Genomic DNA, 22,443 nt, shown 5'->3' with positions numbered 1-22,443 from the left:
TATGGATGAACTTTCCATGCTTGATAAGTTAGAGCCAGCCCAGGGCCTGTGCTCATCTGTCTAGCACATTTTCCACAGTGCTGCTCTGCTTCCCAGGCTCCTAATTAGACAGTATTTTCGTGTACTTTTTAAAGAGAAGCTTTATAGCTATGTCACCACCAGCCATGGCACTATCCCTGTAGTAGTGAGCATTCTTCCTAGTATTTCTGGGGTCAAGACTAATTTGTAGAAGAATTGCTTATGGCATCAGTATTCAGTTATTATCCTCTCATTATTTAAAAGGATGCTAATAATTTGTTAACAAATATACCAGGCACTGTTCTAAGCCCTTCAGTATATTGCTTCATTGTGCCCAACTGTGCTGTAGTAAGATAGAGGTGATAGCAACCAAAGCCCAGAGAAGTGAAATAATCTGCTCAAGGTCAAATATATGAATTGCAGAGTTGGGATTTGAACAGAGTCAGCTCAATACCCATGCTGTCCAGCATCACGCTGCTCCAGCTTGTGTACATTTCAGGGGTCCATTGGAACCCTTCAACAAAGAGAGGTCCCTTGATGAGATCTGAAAGCAAATCTCATCATGGAACTAACCCATGTTACCCCAGACCCTTGGATTTCTCAGTTTTGCACTCAGTTCAGCTTTTAATAGTAGCAGTTTCTAGGATAACTCTACATATGAAGGCTTTAGGCATAAAGACAGCACATTATTTGATTCTGTTTATATGAAATGTCCAGAATGGGCAAACCTGTAGAGATAGAAAGCAAATTTGTGATCGAGGCCGGGGGAATGGGGAGTGACAGTGACTATTAATGGGTATGGGGTTTTGGGTGGTGGTGGTGAAAATGTTCTAAAATTGATTATGGTGATGGTTGTGCAATCCCATTAAGTTGTTCACTTGAAACGGGTGTGTTGTATGGTATGTGAGTTATAGCTCAATTAGGTAGTTAAAAATAAGGAAAAAAGGAAGACTTTCCTCTGTTATATTTAGTTCATTTTAAATTGAGGTTTTTTTTTTTTTTTTAAATGAGGATTGAAGAAAACAGGAAGATTTATCTTTCTTTTATGGTTTAGAAACAGACTGGTGAAGACTGTCGATTATATAACCCAGCGTTTGAAATGTCTTACATTTACTTGACAATAATAATTTAACATGTGTTTGAAGACGGTGACTTATAAAAATGTTAGAGCATATGATTACTAAAAGTAATTTTATATCTTAATTTAAAAATTCCCAAAATATGTAATATTGTTTAGTTGATAGAATAATTTCAGGGCAAAAACATCTGACTTTATCTATCCAGTCCATCTCATCCACTCTGCTGTCTCAGAGAATAATGCTGTCTCAGAGAATAATGGGTTATTTTGATTGGGTTTGAATTTATGGTTAGAGTGGTTTTTCAAGGCTATTTTGTCTGAATTTAATTCGTTCTAGAGTTATTCATTAATCTTTTTAAAAAAGTTATTTCTAATTTTACATTGTGCTACCTCTTAATAGTATCAGGTTTTTTAAGTTTAGTATTCCCTTGTATAAAGACATATTTTATTTTCCCCTAACTGTTCATCTTTCAGCCTCAGCAGTTTCCTAGTTCCAGTGTTCTGGGATTTGGTCAACCAATATACAAGGTCACAGTGTCGTGATGTTTCACAGTAGTGTGTATTTTGCACATAATCAGTCACTCATTCACCGAATAGTTATGAATGTCATTGTGTGCCAGGAGATAGCCACGACCCAAACGGACCACCACCCTTGCCCTTTGAAAGCTGAGCTCTGGTGGCAGAAGCCCAGAGTTGCTAATCTTGTAAGATTGTTCTCACCTGGCTGTTTCGCTGCATCTTTGTCCTGATGGGTACCTTCATCTGCATCTTTTGTCACCGTTCTCAGGCATTTCTTTAGGACACTGACCAGCAGTGCACAGCTATCAAATTTCCAAGTTTTGTGCCAAGTGGTGGTAGTGTTCTCCATGCCAGATTTTGTTAATTGGTCTTTTAATGAGCCCAGCAAAAAAAAAATTCTATAAATATTCACAATTGTCTTGCTTAATTGAATATGCTTTAACCGCCAGTGACTTCATATGTATCTCCCTGTCATTAACTTTGATAAATAAAATAGCCAAAGCATTGCTTAGTTTCCTGTTGTTGCTATCATCTTCAAAAGTCTAAGTAAACCCCTGGGTTAACAAGATATTGTATGTGTTCTGCATATGATGGTTTCATTTATGTCTGAAAGAAAGAAAGAAAGAAAAAAAGTGAAGTCGCTCAGTCGTGTCCGACTCTTTGCGACCCCGTGGACTGTAGCCCACCAGGCTCCTCCATCCATGGGGTTCTCCAGGCAAGAGTACTGGAATGGGTTGCCATTTCCTTCTCCAGGGGATCTTCCTGACCCAGGGATCGAACCCAGGTCTCCAGCAATATAGGCAGATGCTTTACCGTCTGAGCCACCAGGGAAGTCATTTATGTCTGAACTGGGATGAATATGGCTTATTTAAATTAAATATATACATTCCCTAGAAAATGCTGATTAAATCAAATCCATGCCACTTTAACTTGCCTTAATTGAGAGAAGACAGAATTATTAAAGGGGAAAGAAGTGTAAGTTCAATGGTCTGTCCTTTTTATCTCTCTACTTGGCTGTCTCTTAACTGTCTTTACAAATTAGGAAGTATGGACATGAAGCCTGTTGCCTAATTAATAAACATTAAGTTTTCTCCAATGACAGGAACACGTGTGGTGTCTTCTGCGGAACTCTCCCTTCTCTGTTTCTTCGCGGTTCCCTGCACCTTCATTGGAGCTCTTTCCCATGAGCTGTGCAGTGGTTGGTCCTTCATGTGTCTCATTCCTACGAGGAAAACAGGGCCTGTCAATTGTCCTCCAGTTTGTACTCAATTGCAGTGTGTTTGAAATCACATACAATTTTGTTGATTTCTTGAATTCATTGTCTTTCTTGGTAGAGTTTCCAGTATGGCCTCAGCACCAACTTCCAAATATAATTCACACTCCTTGGAGAATGAGTCTATTAAGAGGGTAAGTTGAGTTTTCAGATTTATCTATACCTCTTTCTCTGCATTTCTCTTTTCATATTTGAGTATTAGCTGCTCATTCTGGGTTTCTTGAATTATTCATTTCATTATTCATTCGCATAATGCAAATTCTTTGATACACATAGTTTTATTTGTTAACCTATCTTGTTCCATAAAAGATGGACTACCTTAGGTGTGTTCAGTGAGCTTTGTTTGTAAATTCTTTCATATAATTTCATTTCTGAGAACCTCTGACTTGTGAACCACTGCCAGACATTACATTTAAGATACTAGGCAAACTCTTGCCCCTGAAAGCTTTCTAAAGAAGAGTTCGGAAGACCAGGCCCCACCAGGCAGGATATTAACACCTTCCTCAATATTGAAGGAGGCATTCCTGGCTGAGAACAATCTGCCTTGCCCTCCTAGGTATTAAATGCTTAGCTTGCAAGCACTAAAGCATATTGAAAATTAGCTAGGAATTTTTATTTTGTACCTGAACAAAAAGGGATAAAACCACTAAAAATCCAGCAAAGCCCCCCTCTTTGACAGCTTATCCATCACCTAAATACACAAGCCGCACTTCCCCTGTTTCATACTACTTTATATTTGCATAGCCCCTGATAATTCTCAGAAGTGTGCTTGTGTAGTGTCTTTCACTTAATATTCACAAAACTCCTTTGAGGCAAGGATTACTAGCTTCACACATGAAATGATTGCAGTGTGACTTTGGAAAACAACTAGGAAAAAAATGAATGAAAAATAGCGGTTTAAAAAACCCTTTTCCCAAACAGATGTTAGTGATGTGTCTGGCACATCCTAGAGTGGACACAGGCAGCACATCATTGGCACTTAACCACTGGGGCAGCTGAATAGATTGAAAGACTCCTTTCCCAGGCATCCAAGTCACATGGCAAATTAGCCTCACAGAACTCACCTTGGCTTTAGTGGTTTATACTGCCTGGTTGGCAGAGTGGCTGCGGTTATTGAATGAGGATACTTCTAAAGGCAGAAGGCCTAGAGATGTAGTAGAGTCATATGAAGAATGTGTGTGTAGATGGTTTCCAAGGCCCTGGTTGGCTCAAAAGTTCAATGACAGGCCTCCTCGTCCTCTTATCTCGTTACTTACATGAGAAAAGATGTTAGTAAAATAGGAAACCCAGTGTGTAGTAACTTATTTTCTGATGTGTGAGAAGATGCTGTAATTACTGTTGCTCAGTTAAGGCCCCATTGAAATGAAGTTTTCATTCCTTCTCTCAACAAAATAGGACTAAATAATATGGCAAAAGCTGCCATGGTATATGTGTATTTATAGAATATACTCAGTGAATTCTGTCTCTTAGTGGGAGATAGTGAAGGACAGGGAAGCCTGGTGTGCTGCAGTCCATGGGGTTGCAAAAAGTCAGACACAACTTAGTGACTAAACAACAACATAGAATACACTTAGTATTTACTTTTTATCACTTTCCTGAACACTGTTAACTGTAAAGCACTTGGAAGGGGTGTTTAATTAATATCACTGAAAAGTATGCTAATGTTATTTGCAGACTAAAAGTTAACACAGCTAATGAATGTTGAATGCTAAGTTGTATTTTTTAGTTGTTTTGATTTTCTGTGCCAATTTTCTATAATGGTCACTATTTCTAATTTTTTTATTTGCAAACAGTATTTCTGGTTAGTTGCTTAACATCCTGTGCAAATGTCATGTCCTTACTTCTGGTGACACCATTTTGTTTCCAGACTTCTAGGGATGGAGTTAATCGGGATGTGGGAGAGACTCTTCCTCGACTGCCAGGAGAGATTCGCATTACTGGTAAGGAGCCTGTGAGGTTAGGATTTTCATAGATTGATGAGAGTTCCAGGAGGGCCAGGTGGCTTCAATCCCTCTGACTCTTTCGAAGTCACATTTAGACAAATAGGCTAGCTTTGTTTAAAAGTGTTAATGTAGTGAGAACTCTGTGCGTTTGTTTCTTGATCAAAGAGTTCTCTCGAGCTTCATGCTCTCCACGACAGTTATGTTTTTTTCCTCTGTATCAAGTCAGAATTATTTTGGAAAAAAAATGTGGATTATATCTTTCAAGTCTCTCACTGGAGCTATAAGCTCTTATGGTTTAAGGTTATAAGAACAAAACGGTATTAAGATTTTCCAGCCTATCATGTATGCTTTAAAACGATCAACTTAGAGGCTTAAAGTCAAAGTACTCTCTTCTTTGAAATATAAGGAGACATATTGGTTTAAAATATCTTTTATTTGCCAGATAGCTAAAATTAGAAATGTTGATGTAACATTCTGATTATTGTCTTACTTTATTCATTGTAAATTCGTATTAAGAGGAAGGTATGTACTTTGGAAAGACTAGATCGTTCTGGCTTAATCCAGAAACACCTGACAACTTCTAAGCAAAGTGCTAAGATTGTGAGCATTAACATTTTTTTTTATTAAAGTTGACATCCCCATTTCAGATTCCCATTTGGTGATGATACAGTTACCATTGCTTCAGAGAACATTTTGGTTTATTTACTCAGATCTGGGTTGTTTAGCTTAAATGACTGAGACCATGGTGCTAATCAGATTAAGGTCATAGATATGATATGATATGATACCTGTGTGAATGAGTTAGCCATGCACAATGAGAAACTACTCCATGTCCACAGGCTTGCACACATGATCCTAGTCTTGAAAAGGAAATGGGTGGCATGTTTCCATCCTAATTTGTGGATAAGAACAAAGAGAATATCTTACTTTTGATCAGCTTCACATGTGAAGTTTTAGTTCTGTATCAGTGTTAAAAACCTTCACAGAGGTAGTAACTGATTGAATTAGCATGAAGTAGACTTACTGGATATTTTTCATTTAGCACCTGAGGAGAAAGGGGTTTCACAAATTATTGTAAATAAACAAACAAATGCTGTTAACACATTCAAGGACATCCTTGAAAAATAAGACAAAGATACATTTTATTATAATAACTCTCCTGATTTAGTTTCTCCTTATGTTTGATTCTACCAAAGATATACTAATTTCTTGGCCATCTGTTTCATATCACTTAAATGTGTGACATGAATCTAGCTCCACTCTTCTCTGGACTATTAAAAGAGAAAGAATAGACTATAGAAACATTTCTGCTGCTGACAGTCATTTATTAAAACATCGCAATGTTTTGTGTGATTAGAGGTTGGCAAACCTCAAACCCAATCTGGGGGAGAGTCCGTGAGACTGTCCTGTGTGAATTGCCATCCTCTAGTTGAAGCCTGCAGTTCAGTAGTTACCTTGACAACCACCGGAAGGTAACAGCACCAGTACCCTTATTCACTTCTGCTCTCTAGCTGTTAGGGTCTTGTCCCTAGGTAGTGGCAGCATGGTGGGTAAGCTCAGGTGATATGTGCACCCCCTCGTTCTCCCTCAGCTCCACTCGACCTAGCATGGTAATGTAGAAACATTGCCAGTGCTTGCTTTAGACCTTTTCAGTGATTTTTTAAATTGTAGTTATTCTTAGCCAAATAGTTTATATTAAAGTAGTGCCATTTGTTGTGTATCTTGGTATATATTTCCATTATTTTAGGGTACTTTTTTTATCTTAATAGACAAAGAAGTTATTTACATATGTCCTTTCAATGGCCCCATTAAGGGAAGAGTTTACATCACAAATTATCGTCTTTATTTAAGAAGTTTGGAAACGGTAAGTAAAATCTAAGACCATAAAGATGACCCTAACTGTTAAAGATAATGCTAAACTGTTTCTCTTCTACCTTGCAAGATTGACTGTGGATCAGATTAACATGGGGGATATATTTGCTTCTCAACTCTTAATTTTTGGCTTATGCAAAGCTCATTTAACACTAACACCAGTAAATGTAGGAATAGAGTGAATTAAAATAAGTTTTGTCCTTCATAATATGGGGAGAGGGATTTGGTAACTGTACCTGTTTGCTCGTTTGGAGAGATTCCTTAGGTGGAGAACAGTGGTTCTTTACCAGAAGCACCGTTGACAACCACTTGTGGCACTTAGCAGCCATTACAGATGCTGTGAGATACTGCATCCAAATGCCCAGGTCTGTGGTCCAGGCACAGTGGTCATTTTTTTTAAAACATCACAGACAAGGATGCTGATGTGAGTCCCTTGTGTAGGCCCACTGCTCTAGAATTTTCCAGGTGTTCAATTACAGAACACCAGGTAGTGGTTTATAGCTAGGATGTCTGTGGTGTGGGTGAGTGCCATTCTACCTTTTATTCCACGGCATTTCAAGGAATGTTCCACTGATGGAACAATGAGTTGGACGTGAGATGCTCCAGAAGGGAAAGAGTGAATGAACAGCTGCTACGGCTGTCCCAGAAGGGCCTGTGGTGGATGTGGTGGGTTCCCGTTACCCAGGCCAGCCTGAAGGGGCAGTTGTATTTTGATGAGGTGGACCAAGCAGGGGATGAATAGGTCTGGCGCACATGAAAGAGGAGCCAAACATCAGCTTATAAACAGATGTTGAGACTGTTGGGGGGAATCTGGCTTTTGTTTTACTGCTTTTACCCTACAACTTCTTTTGAAGACTTCTAATCTAGATTAGTTTGCATCTTTTGATTTAAAAAATTATTTTCATTTTTGTGTCCAAATTCTGAAAAATGCTGTTTATTACTCTTGTTGCTTTCACTATGGGAGCCCACTTCTGTGGTGTTTCTAGGTCCACATGGTCCTGAGATTCAGTCTTTTAGTTTTGTGAATCTATTCAGGCCTCTAAGTAAGAGTGGAGCTGAGCACATGTTCTAGTTTTCCAGAATGTGAAAGATTCTGAAACTTAACAGAGCAGTGAGCCGAATGTGGGTAGCCGTTCCCTTCTCCAAGGGATCTTCCCAACCCAGGGATTGAACCGAGGTCTCTCGCATTGCAGGTGCATTCTTTACCCTCTGAGCCACCAGGGATGCCCTCAACCCTTGGCAGCAGTTATATTATAGAATTAATCATTTGAACAGGTGATTAAGTACCCAGGAAAGAAAGAAACCCATTGGGAGTACTATTGACACATTGTCTTGATTGAATCAAAGCATATGCCTGACCCTGACAAAGAAACGTGGTGGCAGTACACTTCGGTGGAGTTATAGACTGTGTAACTGGCATCAAGCCTTTGACTCAGAAGGTGGTTAAAGGGAAGGGGAAGGGGTTTGAAGTAGTTTTAATCTAAGATATTGGAGTGAAACTACTAATGTAGAATTTAGTGTAGGTAACATTTAGTTCATAAAAACCAGTAGTATCAGTGAAAGATGGAAGAGGTCTGTCTTTGCAGGGGCTCGAGCTTATCTGAGCCAGTAATCAGGTGGGAGGGATTAAAAAGTTAACAGACATATAGGCTGAACTAACTATAATACAGTACAATACTGAACAATACTGTATTATACTACACAATATACTATGGCCAGCCAAAGTGAGGCTCATTCTGTTCAGCTCCCAAGTGTCAAACTGGGGCACACTGAGAGATTTTATGCTAATGTATGCAATCATCATCAAAAATGAAATTAGAGCAGGTTGTTGACCAGCCACACAGGCCTGGTTCCATTTCGTGCTGTCACTGTTGATGAACTGGGGAAATTATTTAAACTGCAGTGCTGTGACAAGATTGTGTCTGTTCTGTGATCTCAACTGTGGAAAACAAACAAAAACTCAATGTCAAAAAGAAAGCAGTAAGAAATATACCAATAATGTTAATACTTGGGATATATGGACATGCTTGTTTCCCTCCTCCCACTTGGAGGGAACAGGCATTACTTTTGTAAGTGGGTGAGCTCTTAGCTGGCATTATTTATTTTGTCTTTATGCGGCACTCCAGAGGCCAGGGATTAGCACGCAGTGGGTGAAGAAAAGACCCACTTGACACCAACTGCTAATCTTTTTCTTTTTCCACCAAGTTTTACATAAATATTTTGACCAATTGGCCACAGCATTTAGTCCAAGTATAAAAGCAAGCAGCTAATGGCAGAAAACATAGTATAAAGCAAGCCATTTGGGGGATTATGCAGAGGCCTCAAAACATAGTCATCATAGTGTCTCTCAAAGTCCTAAATATGAACATTAACTGTGGATTCTGCTGCAAAATGTGAATGTTTCGTGTGTATTTGAAAAAGAGCCGTCATGTCCCTGGCCTTTGGAAGCGGACACCTGTGTGGTTCAGGTATGTAAACACTGCAGTGGGAGCCCGGCCAGACTCGGGAGTCAGGTGTCCTGTTTCTTCAGGTGATGTCCTGGGCTGTTGGGCACAGTGGTCTTTGGGCTGTCACTCGGCCTTCTTCCCCTGGGCCTCCTCTGGGGTCTCCCTACTCCACTCTCACTGACTTACTGGAAATTCTTGTTGGATCTCTGTTGCCCGCAGAATAAAATCCACTCTCCTTCGTGGGACAGAAAAATCCTTCTGAGTTCTCTTGCCTCAACTCACAGCGCTTTTCCCTGTGCCGTTGTCTCTTCCCTGCCTGTGAGGCCCATCTGGGCTGTTCTTGCTGTGCCTGGATGCCCTCTTGTCCCTCAGATCCCAGTCAAAAATCACGTCCTCCCTGGAGCCTTCACGAGCTTCCATCATAGCCCTCACTCCCTCTCTGTGTGCCTGTTCCCGTGTTAAGACTTACTACTGGGCACCTCCCCTGCCCACTCTGAACATCTAACATCCCTCCCCCTCCTCCTCTCCCCCTTTCATGTTTATTCGTTTCTTCACTGTCTCCTACTTGATATATTTTACTGCTTTGCCTCATTCCGGTCCGTCTGAGGCCAGGGATGCCTTGTGTCTTTTCACTGCTGTGCTCTGAGACCCAGGATAGAGCATGGCGTGTGGCAGTGAAGGATTTCAGCCGTATCTATGTGCCAGTGTCTCTGTGGCCATCAGTAATGGGGGGTCCTCCTGGTCCTCCATGTAGACAGGAGGTACTCAATAGCAGTGTGCTCTAAGTGATGGGGAGGTAGCAGGCAGTGTGGACCACACTGTCATGGCATCCTGAACACCACCATTGCTTTTGAGTTGAGAAATCCCGTTGCCTCCTTTTGACCTTCTCTGAGGTTGGGCTTGGCTTCGAGCTCGCGACTCCAGTAGGGCTGGTTAGGCCTGTAATACTCTTGTCCTCTGCGGACTCCCGGGGCAGCACCACTTCCCGTTTCCCTCCCAGGAATACTTCAGCTCAGGTGCTCAGGTGCATGAACAAGACAGATTAACCCTTTGTTCATCCAGGCGGCTGTATCCTCATTCCAGAGATGCTCAGCACCAGGGTGAACCTGCCACGGTGCTGGGTGCATGACACAGAGATGAGCAAGTGTGGTGTCAGGTGGCAGAGCCCACAATGGGTGCATCATGCTGTTAGATTGCAGGACAGAAGCAGGGTAACTGTACGCTGAGTCATGGCATGCCTTCCAGAGGAGGTGATGTGGGAACCAAGTCTTGGTGAATGGGGACCATGACCTGGACAGGAGGGAGAGAGAGAGGAGCCTCCACAGGGTGCGTGTACAGTGCTGTGGAGGAGCCCGGTGTCTGGTGACAGTGGCTGAAGGCTGTGCTAGAGCGGGAGCATGGATGGGGAGGGGAGATGAAGCTGGAAGCATCGCCAGCCTTGAGCGGCTCGTAAATCACCAGTGTCTGTGTCACGTGGGGAACGACACAGCCCATGTGTGTTTCAGGAAGGGAAGTCCGGTCTGAGCGTGTGTGACAGATTGGGGGAGGGAAGACTGGAGGCGGAGAAATGATCCAGGAAGTTATCTTTGTTTTCTAGGCAAGCTGGTCCTAATCGAGTCCAGGTTGCAGTCGAAAGGAAGGAACCGCCGTGAGCGAAGCAGGAGGATCTGGGTGGCATATGGAGCTGGGAGCCAAAGGGAAGAGTAGAGTTGAGGATGATCCCTGTGGTCTTGGGCTTGAATGGTTGGAGCCACTCCCATCCGTGGAAATAGACATCAGAGGAGAAGGAGGGGCTTGAAGCCTCGGTCGCGAGAGACACGTGTGCGTGTGCATGTGCAGACTGACACCTGTGCGAGTGCAAGGTGTAAATAAGTGGCTCAGGAGCCTTGAAAACGGGAGTCTGAAGCTGCGGAAGTCCAAACACATGGGTATCACAGTAGCAGCAGGTGCACATAAAGAATTTCCTGGGGAGACCATGAGACCAGCAGAGATGCAGCTGCGGAGGGAGCCTGAGGGCAAGGAGTGCATCTGACGGGGTGGGGTGGACAAGAGCAGAAGCCACATTCAGAACAGAGGACCGGCTCAGACAGGGAGTGGGCGCTTGGGAGAAGAGAGAAATATCTAGAAGGAAGGGAGTGGACCACAGAGTGAACTGTTGCAAGGTTCGGGGAGATAAAAAAGGAACAGGGGCTCCGGGGAGGTTTGCGGGAGGTTGCTGGCAGCCCCGGGGAGAACACAGGCCTTGGACACGGGAGCATCATTGGCCTCTCACTTGGTCCTCCTCCTACCAGCCCCCAGGCCTTGGCACCCTTCTCTCTATTCATTCTCCGAGAGGCTTCCTCCACTCCCTGGCTGCGCTCAGTTCTCCCCAGATAACATTGTTTGTCAGAGAAGCTCCTCGCAGCCTGCTGAGCCCTGGCCCACACACTCAGCCCATCTGATAGCAGCTGCCTGGCCCCTTCCCTCAGGCCCCAGTCCTGGTTTTCTAGCGCTGACCTTTCTTCTGCCCCCTAGCTCTCATTTCTCACCACCTGCTAGAGACCCCAGAAACCTGGCCAGGCCAAAACTCTCCTGTTCATTCTACTTGCCAGTTCCTTCTTCAGTGAGAGATGGTTCTTCTCTTCTTCTAGGCACCCTCCAGTCACCTCCTCCCCCTCCTCGCTTCTTGTCTGCAGTCTTCATTGCCTCCTTCGTGCCCGCATCCTCTCCGTATCCCTGTTCTTAGCTCCTGCAGATATTCTCCTGCTTGGCAACTCTCAGTGGCTCCTCCCCCGCCCCCTCATTTCAGACTCCTTAGTGTTCATGGTCCTCTGCAACTCAGCCCTGAGTTGCCTCTGCACCTCTCTCCTGTGTGTCCCCGAGCACGCTGGCTCAGCTGTCTGACTCAGCGTTCCCTAACCCAGCCCTTTGCCACCTCTGCCGTGGACTTTCCTCAGGCAGTTTTGTCCAGTAGAACACATCCATGTTCATTCCTACTCAGTCCTGCAATGCATACCCCCACCTGAATAAATATTATCATTATTTTATCCTTAGTATGATTTTTTGGCTGCACTGCGAGACTTGTGGGATCTTAGCTCCCCAACCAGGGATCAAACCCGTGCCCCCTGCAATAGACGCATGGAGTCGTAACCACTGGACCACCAGGGCATTCCCTAAAAATTATTTTGAAGTAGTTAAGATAGAAAGTTTGTAAAGAGTAATGTAAACATCTGTGGATCTACCACCCAGTTGAAGAAATTTAGTGACCCCTCCACATCAGGGTTAGTCACCATATGAAAGTTACCAATTCTCACCCCCAGTCATTCCACACACCCTTCTTTACAAATAGGAAGAGGTTCTGGAGATGCACAGGAACATGAAGGAAGGGAGGCTTTGAAGCTTCCCATCGAAGCAGGTAACCCTGCTGCTGTTGGCAGTGTGAGCAGTGTGTACACAGACCATTTTCTGACAGTGGGAAACAGTACGTTCTTCCTGGATTAAATTCAAGGAGACATTTGTCATTACGGTTTCCTCTAAAAATAGGACCACAGTGATTTTATTGTTTAGGCAGAGTATTACCTACAGATTCATGAATACCATCCAAGAGCCTCTTTAAGGACAGAACACATGTTAACTTTTACTGGGTAAAAGTACTTCTGGGAGAGACTACCAAGACGGAGTCTGTTGACTTTGCTTTTTGATGGTTTACAAGTACGCACACAGGACTTGGGGGGATCAAGGTGGATGGGAAGCACTCATGTCCATCAGACTCAGCCTCTCAAATATCTGGTTCTGAAATGAGTGTTGGCCAGGTTGGCTGTAATTGGAGCTGTAAATGTTGGGTGCTACCCGGAAGGGAGGCAAAGTTTACCTCCCATTGTGAACATTTCAAAGCCAGGCATGTATTCCCTTGCAGAGAGAAGGCATAGCCGCTTCATTACAAGCATGGACAAAAAGGTTCCTGTAGTATTTTTCTTAAAAAAAAAAAGTTGGAAACTTTTCAAGATTGGCCTTTTTTTGTTCCTTCTGTCTAATGGATTTGACACCTTTTTTTTCATTTTAAAAGAGATGAAATAACGCTAAGAAGACTATAATAATAAAACATCCTAATGTGTTTGTAAGTAGGAACGTCAATGGAAACCTAGGATCCAAACTATAGTTTTTCTTTTAAATTTCAGTCTTAAATCGTCTCTTTATTTTGCTGCTGCAAAAGGAATGAGGTTTTCAGGTTAAAACAGTCCCTGCTGATACCCCAAGTACCCCTGTCCTTTGTTGCCATCCATTCTCAATTTGCTAGTCCTCAAGCTGGAGAGGCTGTGAACTGCTGCACCATCCTGTTGCAAGTCAATCAGTGGATTTAAGGAATGAACTCCACTATGAGTTTGCACTTTCACACCCTAGAAAGGGGCTCGTGGCTGCTTTGGCAGTTCTCTTCATCTCAGATCGACGTATCACGTCCCCCACCACCTCAGTGACGGACCCCTCCGAGCTCCTTGACTGACCTCATCTTGTGCTCTGTTGCAGAGTTAAAAGTTGTCTTCCCTAGCTCCCATAAATCTCCCTCATCACCTATCATCAGCTTTCACCTGTCCTTTGTACCTCCTCCCCATCTCCGAGGAAGGAACAGGATGTCTTGTTTTACAAAGTGAGCCTTCCTCCTTCTAGTCTCTCTGGTGCCGTAGTGCCCCACAGTTCGTTCGATGTCTTATGTGTGTGGTTTTCATTGGCTCCCCGACCCGCAGACCTGCTCAAGTCTCCGCTTTAAAACAACTTGCCTCCCTGCTACCCCAACACTATGATCCTCTTTCTGCCCCTTCCTTGCTAGACTTTTTAAAGAATGAGTCCCCACGTGCTGCTTCTGCTTCAAGATTAGGAACTCCGTCACTTCTTGGTCTGGCCCGTGCTTCGTGTTGAAGCTGCTCTTTTCTTGCTTAGATCTGCAGAGCTCTTCACCTTCTCTGCAGTGAAAAGTCGGTAGTGTGTTGGTGAATTCCACCTTCTTTGTCCTTTTCTGCATGCGTCCTTGACTCCTCTCTTGCTTCTGCCTTTTGCCTTTATTGCAGTTCATTTCTCCTTCCTACCCCCTAACTGTATTTCCCAAGTTCTGTCCTCATCCTCTTCTTTCTCACTTGTCAGTTGCTTTCCAACTCAATAGTGCCAGACCCGATCTTTCATTCTTTATTCACTACTTGAGAGCCTGCTGTGTGACAGACTCGAGAAGAATTGAAGATGTCAACATGGAGATTGGATTAAGGCTAATGGAGAAGGGAATGTGAAGGATGACCGGTAGGTTTCCAGCTTTTGTCACAGGGTGGATGGAGTGCCAGCCATTGACAGAGGAAGGTGTAGTTTGGAGAGAGAAACATCGTGTGCTTTAGTTTTGGGCATTTGGAGTTTGAGTGGCCTTTGGGATTTTCCACTTTTGCATTTCCAGCTGCCTCCTGGATATCTGTACTTGATTATCAGTCAAACTCCATGTGTTTAGATGCTTAAACCCAGCATGCCTAAAATTGACCATGTTAATCTTTCTCTCAGCCCACCCCCCGCCCCATGCTCTTCACATCTCTTGGTGGGACCACCATTGTCCCAGACATGTAGGCCTGCTCTGTGATTTGTCCCTCTGACTTGTCTCTTCCTCTTGCTTCCCAGCTCGGTTGCTCTCTGCTCTCAGATCCTCATGGTGATCGTGTCACTTGCACAGCATTAGCAAGTGGAAGCATTGGCAGCATTAGCTTCCAAGATTGCAGGGCACGGGCATTCCCCCCCCCCCGGCTTGTGCAGGGCGCTCAGGGCTGCTGGGTGCATCTGCATGCAGCAACATTCTGTCATTGCAGGCTGCTTCCCAAGACATATTTCCTGGATCCCAGCCACCCTGATCCAAGCTCTGGGATACTCCACAGGGGATTCCCCTGCCACCTGATCTTAAACCTAGCCCACTTGTTTTTGTTTTTTGTAAACAAAGTTCCCATGCTTTCCCACATGTGTAGCCACTGTCACCATGACCTGTTTTTGAAAGGCCAACCTTCACCTGCTTTTATTCCACCCTTTAAGGATTGTCTATAACTTTGCCATCACAGCGGGACCTTGTTGTGACCCAATCAGGAAGAAGTCGTCCTGCCATCTTGGACCTCTCATCCCACTTCATCTGGATTTTTAAAGTGCCTCTTGGCACTTTGTTGTTGTTGTTCAGTTGCTCAGTCATGTCCAACTCTTTGTGACCCCATGGACTGCAGCACACCAGACTCCCCTGTCCTTCACTATTTCTCGGAGTTTGCTCAAACTCATGTCCATTGAGTCAGTGATGCCATCCAACCATCTCATCCTCTGTCGTCCCCTTCTCCTGCCTTCATTCTTTCCCAGCATCATGGTCTTTTCCAACGAGTCAGTTCTTTGCATCAGGTGGCCAAAGTATTGGAGTTTCAGCTTTAGCATCAGTCCTTCTAATGAATATTCAGGACTGATCTCCTTTAGGATGGACTGGTTTGATCTCCTTGCAGTCCAAGGGACTCTCAAGAGTCTTCTCCAACACCACAGCTCAAAAGCATCAATTCTTCGGTGCTCAGCTTTCTTTACAGTCCAACTCTCACATCCATACATGACCACTGGAAAAACCATAGCCTTGACTAGACAGACTTTTGTTGGCAAAGTAATGTCTCTGCTTTTTAATATGCTGTCTAGGTTTGTTGGCACTTACAACCTGGCCTTTTGGCTGTTTGGGTGCATGTGTCTCATTTCCCAGACAGGGCCCTGAGCTTTGTGAGGATGACACGTACATCTCATTTCTCTCCATGGTCCCAAGCATCCAGTAGTTTCTGTTAGTCAGTATGAACTTGAGAGAGAAGGCAAATAATTGCATCTTTTAGACTGTTTGCTATGTGTACTTCTCAATTAGTTTAGATACTTACAGGTACAGAGGCATATAATTTAGAGTTAGAATGGACCTTTGAGAATTGTTAAATATTTAATGATATTCGGATAGTGGTGACTCAGGTTTCTAGAGACTTAAGCTGATTTTCCTATTCCTAGATCTTCCAATTGGGCCTGCTGGGTTATCTGATCTTGAACCTGTCATTCTGGGAGACTATGGTAGGTAGCCTCATTAGACTGTGGGTGTCTTTGGTCAGGAGCTGGCTGGTTCTCCTCAGTGTCCAATGTTCTGCTTTGTGTTGGGTCAGGATAATCAGAAGTGTAGAATTTTCTCGATACAGTGGCAAAGAACAGTAAGGTCTCACTCACTTCTAATCCTTCTGTTTTTTTAAATTTGCATTCTTGCTTCCATCTTGATATTAGAATATCAGACTTTTATTTAGTGTCTGTCTGTGTTTTGTTTTTTTTTTTAGGTACAAGTTTGATATTTAGGAGTACAGTTGAATAGACTGTATAAATTACATAACTCATAAATTTCAATATAATCTAAGTGTAGTAACAGTGCTTGATAGTTTAACAACTAAATGATATTGAGAAGAAAAAACATTATCATATGCAGTTACATATGTACATGGTTACTGAGAAGTGTCTTTTTTCTGTAAGTATTTAGAATTCAGTTATGGAGTGAGGGGTCTCACCCCATGGCACCAGCTAAAAAAATGCCTCCTTTCCAAGAGGAAAGCCCTGTAGCAAGCCCTGTAGCTGCCTGCTGGAGCACTGATTCACTGTTTTTGCAGAGCACAGTTATGTCTTTCATATACTAGGATATTCTTTATAATAATAATAATAATAATAACTTTCTTTGTTATCTAGCTACCTTGTGCCAGGCCCCATGCCAGGTACTTTTAAGTCCATTATCTCTAATCACGCCTATTTTACAGGTAAATGTAGCTGAGAGATACAGTAACTTGCCAGAGTCATCCAGCTAATAAATGTTAAAACTCTGATTTGACACTTCTTTTTGTCCAACTTTCGAGTTTGTGCTCTTTTCTCTACACCACGCTAGCCATACTGTCACACTTTTTAAACTTTATTTTGAAATATGACCTCTCAAGAACTTGGAAGAAGAGTCCCTGAGAGGTCCTAGGTACCCATCACTCAGCTTCTCCAGTAACTGTACTGCTTTTTCCAACCCAGAACATCCAGGGGCATGGTAACATTAACTGAGACTCTGACTGTGCTTGAATTTCATCGGGTTTTGCACACACTCATTTTTGCCATGTTTTTGCATAGCGCTGGATGACATTTTATGCCACGTGTCAGTTCATGTTCCCACCACCAACAGTCAAAATATGCAGCTCCTCTGTGGATGCAGAACTCCGTTTATAGCCCCGGTGGCAACTTCTCTGTTCTCTAGCTCTACAACTTTGTCGTGTCAAGAAAGATATGAATGGAACCATAGAGCACATGAGCTTTTGAGAGTGGTTTTATGCAGTCAGCGTGATGCCCTCAAGATTCTTCTAGGTGGTTACATGTATCCGTAGTTCATTCATTTTTGTAGCTGAGCAGTATTCCATGGCATGAACACACCACACTCTTAGACTTTTTAAATTTCTAGAATACCCATGAGCGGTATTTATATTTTGTGAAGAAATGATTACTTTCTTGTATTTCGTTTTAAAGAGATTTAAGGTAAAAAGCAAAAATTCCCTTTATTTCTATTCCCCTGCAAAGGACATCTTTTAAAGAACAAAGACTCAATAGGCAGCTTTAAAAATTTTTGTTATCAAAGTTATCTAACACAGCATTAAAGAAAATATTGGATTATTGAAAATTTCTGTAGCCTTTTCTATCTTTGTACATATGAATATATATTTTACATTTTTGGAGTCACAGTGTATTTTGTTTGCTGCTTTTTTTCTACTGCACAGCTTATTTTAGTAGCTTGTGCTCTTCCATCAAGTTGACTATAATGTTCTTTGTCCTGATGGCCACCTCTGGCTCCATCTTCACACATGTAGCTTTTCCTCCTGTTGCTCCATAGCTGTAAGATAATGTCAGAGGAGTGTCATTGTGGGGTCAAAGAGTAGGACCATTTTTATGGTTCTTTTGATGTATGTTCCAAGACCTTGGCTTGAATCTCAACCTTTCCCTGTAGTTAGCCAAAGTTTTTTAAAGCCTTGGTGACGACATCAGGCAATGGGAATACTTCACCTGTGTCCAGAGTGGTTGTCAGGACAATGCAGTCAAAGGCCCTGTTGTGGTTCCTGGCCCAGATGACATATTCTGAACATGACAGCTGCTGTTCTCTTGGTGTGATGATCTTGGTATGGCTTTACTGACGTTATTCCATCTTTCATGCCAGCAGTCCTCTGGACCCCTTGTGTCCAGTATTGGGTAAGGAATGACGGAGAAGCATGGTATGCACTCAGGCCCTTCTTTGGGAAAAACACCTGTGCCTAAGATACACACTGTTTCTGGATGCCTGGCTTCTAGTGGGGGAATACAGATGTGGAAGTTCATGGCGACAAGACTAGAAGCAAGTGGCGTAATAACATCCAAACTGAGTGCTGTACAACCGAAGAGAAGGCAGTGGTCAGCTCTGTCATCAGATGGGAAGCAGGGCATTGTTAGAGGTGATGCTGGCTGAGCCAGCTCTGAAGCCAGGGGAGAATGTTGGTAGTTGGGAAAGCCAGATCATGTGAGGCAAAGGGAACACTGTGCACAGAGCCCCTAGGCCTGACTGTAGACAAAATATTTGGAGAACTGTGAAGGTATCTAATTACTTGCAATGTAGAACGTTGTGGGACAGCAGCCCGCAGAGACAGGCTGGGAGCCACATCTCGGGGCCCCCGAGTTGTGTACCTGCAAGTTTAGTCTTTATTCTGCAGGCAGTGCACAATGGCACATGTTTACTGTAAGTCGCTCAGTCGTGTCCAACTCTTTGTGACCCCATGGACTGTAGCCCACCAGGCTCCTCTGTCCATGGAATGCTCCAGGCAAGAATACTGGAGTCGGTTGCCATTCTATTCTCCAGGGGATCTTTCCAACCCAGGGATTGAACCCGCATCTCCTGCACTGCAGGCAGATTCTTTACCATCTGAGCCACTAGGGAAGCCCATATAGGGGATGCATTTGGTTGCGTAACTGACTATTCTCATGCTTGCTTTTTCCTGTGTGATTGCTATCATATTTTTATTCATAAAAGGTGGTAAAAGGACCAAGGTAAAAATGCCCTGAAAGCACGTGGGTTTTTTAAAAGTATGTTTTTGATTGTTTAATTGTACTGACAGAAATACTGACTTGTGTCTTTTTGTCCATTACAGGATTCTGCTCTAATACTTGATGTTCCTCTGGGTGTGATCTCAAGAATTGAAAAAATGGGAGGCGCCACAAGTAGAGGAGAGAACTCCTATGGGCTAGATATTACTTGTAAAGTAAGAGATTCAGTACTTTCTTATGGGGAAAAAAGTCACGTTAGTGTTGAATGATAAGTAAATAAAAAGTGAATGTATGTTTAAAAGAAAACTCAAAGACCCTTGTTCATCCAAGGCCCTGGAATGGTTCTCCCTTCATGATCAAATGTTCCAGAATCTTCTAGGGAAAGAGTTCCTATGAAAGAAACCTACTGTTGTCACCAAGCGTGAGGACCTGAGCCAGTCAGTTTTTGCCCAAGTCTGCTCCTGGTGTCCCTTTGTGTGATGTGTCTCCAGCCAGACACCTTCACACCATGTCGGGCATGGGGAATGGCAGAGATTTAATGATAATAACGTTCAGTCAGCTATAATAGTAACTGTTTATTGAGCATCTCTGTCATTCTAGACATATGCTAGGGCCTTTGCATTAAAGCCTCAGGGCAGCCTTCTGAGATGAACAGTGATGTCCCCATTTTATAGATGGGGAGCCTGAGGCTAAGAAGAGTTTGGTGACTTAGCTAAGATGACCCAACTGATGGCAGAGTTGGGATCCAAATCCAGTGAGATAATAATTTTGCAAATGACAGAATAAACCTTCTTGCCAGAAAACTTCCTTCTTGGGTATTCCATATTAGAAGACTATAGTACCCAGTCCTAGAAAGATCTAGAAGGGGTTTGGAGGTCATCTGTCCAAGTGGTTCCCACAGCTAGATATGCATGAGGGGCACCTGGGAAGCCCTTTTTGGGTTGACAAAGGCAAAGCTTTGGGTTCTACCTCAAATCCTACTGTAAGATAATTGGTGAAGGCTGTGTCCCAGAGGCTGAGACTCTCTCAAGTGTCTCTGACCATCAGTCTAGTACAGAGATCAGTAAAGGGCCAGAAAGCACATAGTTTAGACTTTGTGGGCCAATAGGATCTCTGTCATACATTCTTCATTGTATTTTTTTTTTCAACAAAATACAGTGTCATTTATTTTTATTTTTAAAATATAAAAAACAATCTTAGCTTGAAGACCACACCGATACTGACCTAGGCTGAAGTGAGCTGACCCCTGGCCAATCCGAGTCCTTCATTCTGTGGATGAGAAAGGAGGTGTTTGCTCAGTGGGCTTCCTTGCCTACAGGTGCCTGAGGGAGCTGACGGAGGAGCCACAGTCCTGGCCCATGTCTCCTTTTCCTGGTCTTGTGCACTGTGGTTTCTTAAAGCCAATCTCCTGAACCTTGTTTTGGATTTTGAAGATAATAAGTTTTTGTTTTTTTTGTTTGTTTGTTTTGTTTTGTTTTGTTTTTCTTTAATAAATTTATTTATTTTAGTTGGGGGCTAATTACTTTACAATATTGTAATAGTTTTTGCCATACATTGACATGAATCAGCCATGGGTTTACATGTGTTCCCCTTCCTGGACCCCCCACCCACCTCCCTCCCCATCCCATCCCTCTGGGTCGTCCCATTGCCCCGGTCCTGAGCATTTGTCTCATGCATCGAACATGGAATGGTGTTGTATTTCACATATGACAATATACATGTTTCAATGCTACTCTCCCAGAACGTCCCACCCTCACCTTCTCCCTCAGAGTCCATAAGATTGTTCTATGCATCTGTGTCTCTTATTCTGTCTCGCATATAGGGTTATCGTTACCATCTTTCAAATTCCATATATATGCATTAGTATACTGTATTGGTGTTTTTCTTTCTGGCTTACTTCACTCTGTATAATGGGCTCCAGTTTCATCCATCTCAGTAGAACCAATTCAAATGTATTTTTTTTAATGGCTGAGTAATATTCCATTGTGTATATGTACCACAGCTTCCTTATCCATTCGTCTGCTGATGGACATCTAGGTTGCTTCCATGTCCTGGCTATTGTAAACAGTGCTGCAATAAACATTGGGGTACACGTGTCTCTTTCAATTCTGGTTTCCTCGGTGTGTATGCCCAGCAGTGGGATTGCTGGGTCATATGGCAGTTCTATTCCAAGTTTTTTAAGGAATCTCCACACTGTTCTCCATAGTGGCTGTACTAGTTTGCATTCCCACCAACAGTGTAAGAGGGTTCCCTTTTCTCCACACCCTCTCCAGCATTTATTGCTTGTAGACTTTTGGATAGCAGCCATTCTGACTGGTGTGAAATGATACCTCATTGTGGTTTTGATTTGCATTTCTCTAATAATGAGTGATGTTGAGCATCTTTTCATGTGTTTGTTAGCCATCTGTATGTATTCTTTGGAGAAATGTCTGTTTAGTTCTTTGGCCCATTTTTTGATTGGGTCGTTTATTTTCCTGGAATTGAGCTGCAGGAGTTGCTTGTATATTTTTGACATTAATTCTTTGTCTGTTGCTTCGTTTGCTATTATTTTCTCCCATTCTGAAGGCTGTCTTTTCACCTTGCTTATGGTTTCCTTTGTTGTGCAGAAGCCTTTAATTTTAATTAGGTCCCATTTGTTTATTTTTGCTTTTATTTCCAATATTCTGGGAGGTGGGTCATGGAGGATCCTGCTGTGATTTATGTCGGAGAGTGTTTTGCCTATGTTTTCCTCTAGAAGTTTTATAGTTTCTGGTCTTACGTTTAGATCTTTAATCCATTTTGGGTTTATTTTTGTGTATGGTGTTAGGAAGTGTTCTAGTTTCATTCTTTTACAAGTGGTTGACCAGTTTTCCCAGCACCACTTGTTAAAGAGATTGTCTTTTCTCCATTGTATATTCTTGCCTCCTTTGTCGAAGATAAGGTGTCCATAGGTGCGTGGGTTTATCTCTGGGCTTTCTATTTTGTTCCATTGATCTATACTTCTATCTTTGTGCCAGTACCATACTGTCTTGATGACTGTGGCTTTGTAGTAGAGCCTGAAGTCAGGCAGGTTGATTCCTCCAGTTCCATTCTTCTTTCTCAAGATTGCTTTGGCTATTCAAGGTTTCTTATATTTCCATACAAATTGTGAGATGATTTGTTCTAGTTCTGTGAAAAATACCATTGGTAGCTTGATAGGGATTGCATTGAATCTATAGATTGCTTTGGGTAGTATACTCATTTTCA

The 22,443-nt window shown here is 42.8% G+C and overlaps 1 protein-coding gene across 18 annotated transcripts in view; it reads left to right on the top strand.

Annotated features, from left to right (window-relative positions):
* Positions 1-22,443, top strand: part of MTM1 (myotubularin 1) — a 100,691-nt gene that overhangs the window by 25,236 nt on the left and 53,012 nt on the right. For 15 of the 18 annotated variants that reach the window (XM_081564627.1, XM_081564624.1, XM_081564629.1 and 12 more), the window contains exons 2-5: positions 2,950-3,022; positions 4,756-4,828; positions 6,601-6,695; positions 19,323-19,433. In XM_081564627.1, coding sequence (XP_081420753.1) covers positions 2,960-3,022; positions 4,756-4,828; positions 6,601-6,695; positions 19,323-19,433 — 342 coding nt within the window. In that variant the 5' untranslated portion in view covers positions 2,950-2,959. Of the gene's footprint in view, positions 1-2,949; positions 3,023-4,755; positions 4,829-6,600; positions 6,696-16,160; positions 16,216-19,322; positions 19,434-22,443 lie in introns of those variants that run through there. The other 3 variants (XM_081564634.1, XM_081564633.1, XM_081564637.1) reach the window with 2 other exon arrangements.

This window comes from Giraffa tippelskirchi, chromosome X, assembly GCF_054371585.1.
Source record: "Giraffa tippelskirchi isolate mGirTip1 chromosome X, T2T-mGirTip1v1.2.pri, whole genome shotgun sequence".
NCBI classification, from domain to species: domain Eukaryota; kingdom Metazoa; phylum Chordata; class Mammalia; order Artiodactyla; family Giraffidae; genus Giraffa; species Giraffa tippelskirchi.
This window is presented reverse-complemented; position numbering and strand designations above follow the sequence as displayed.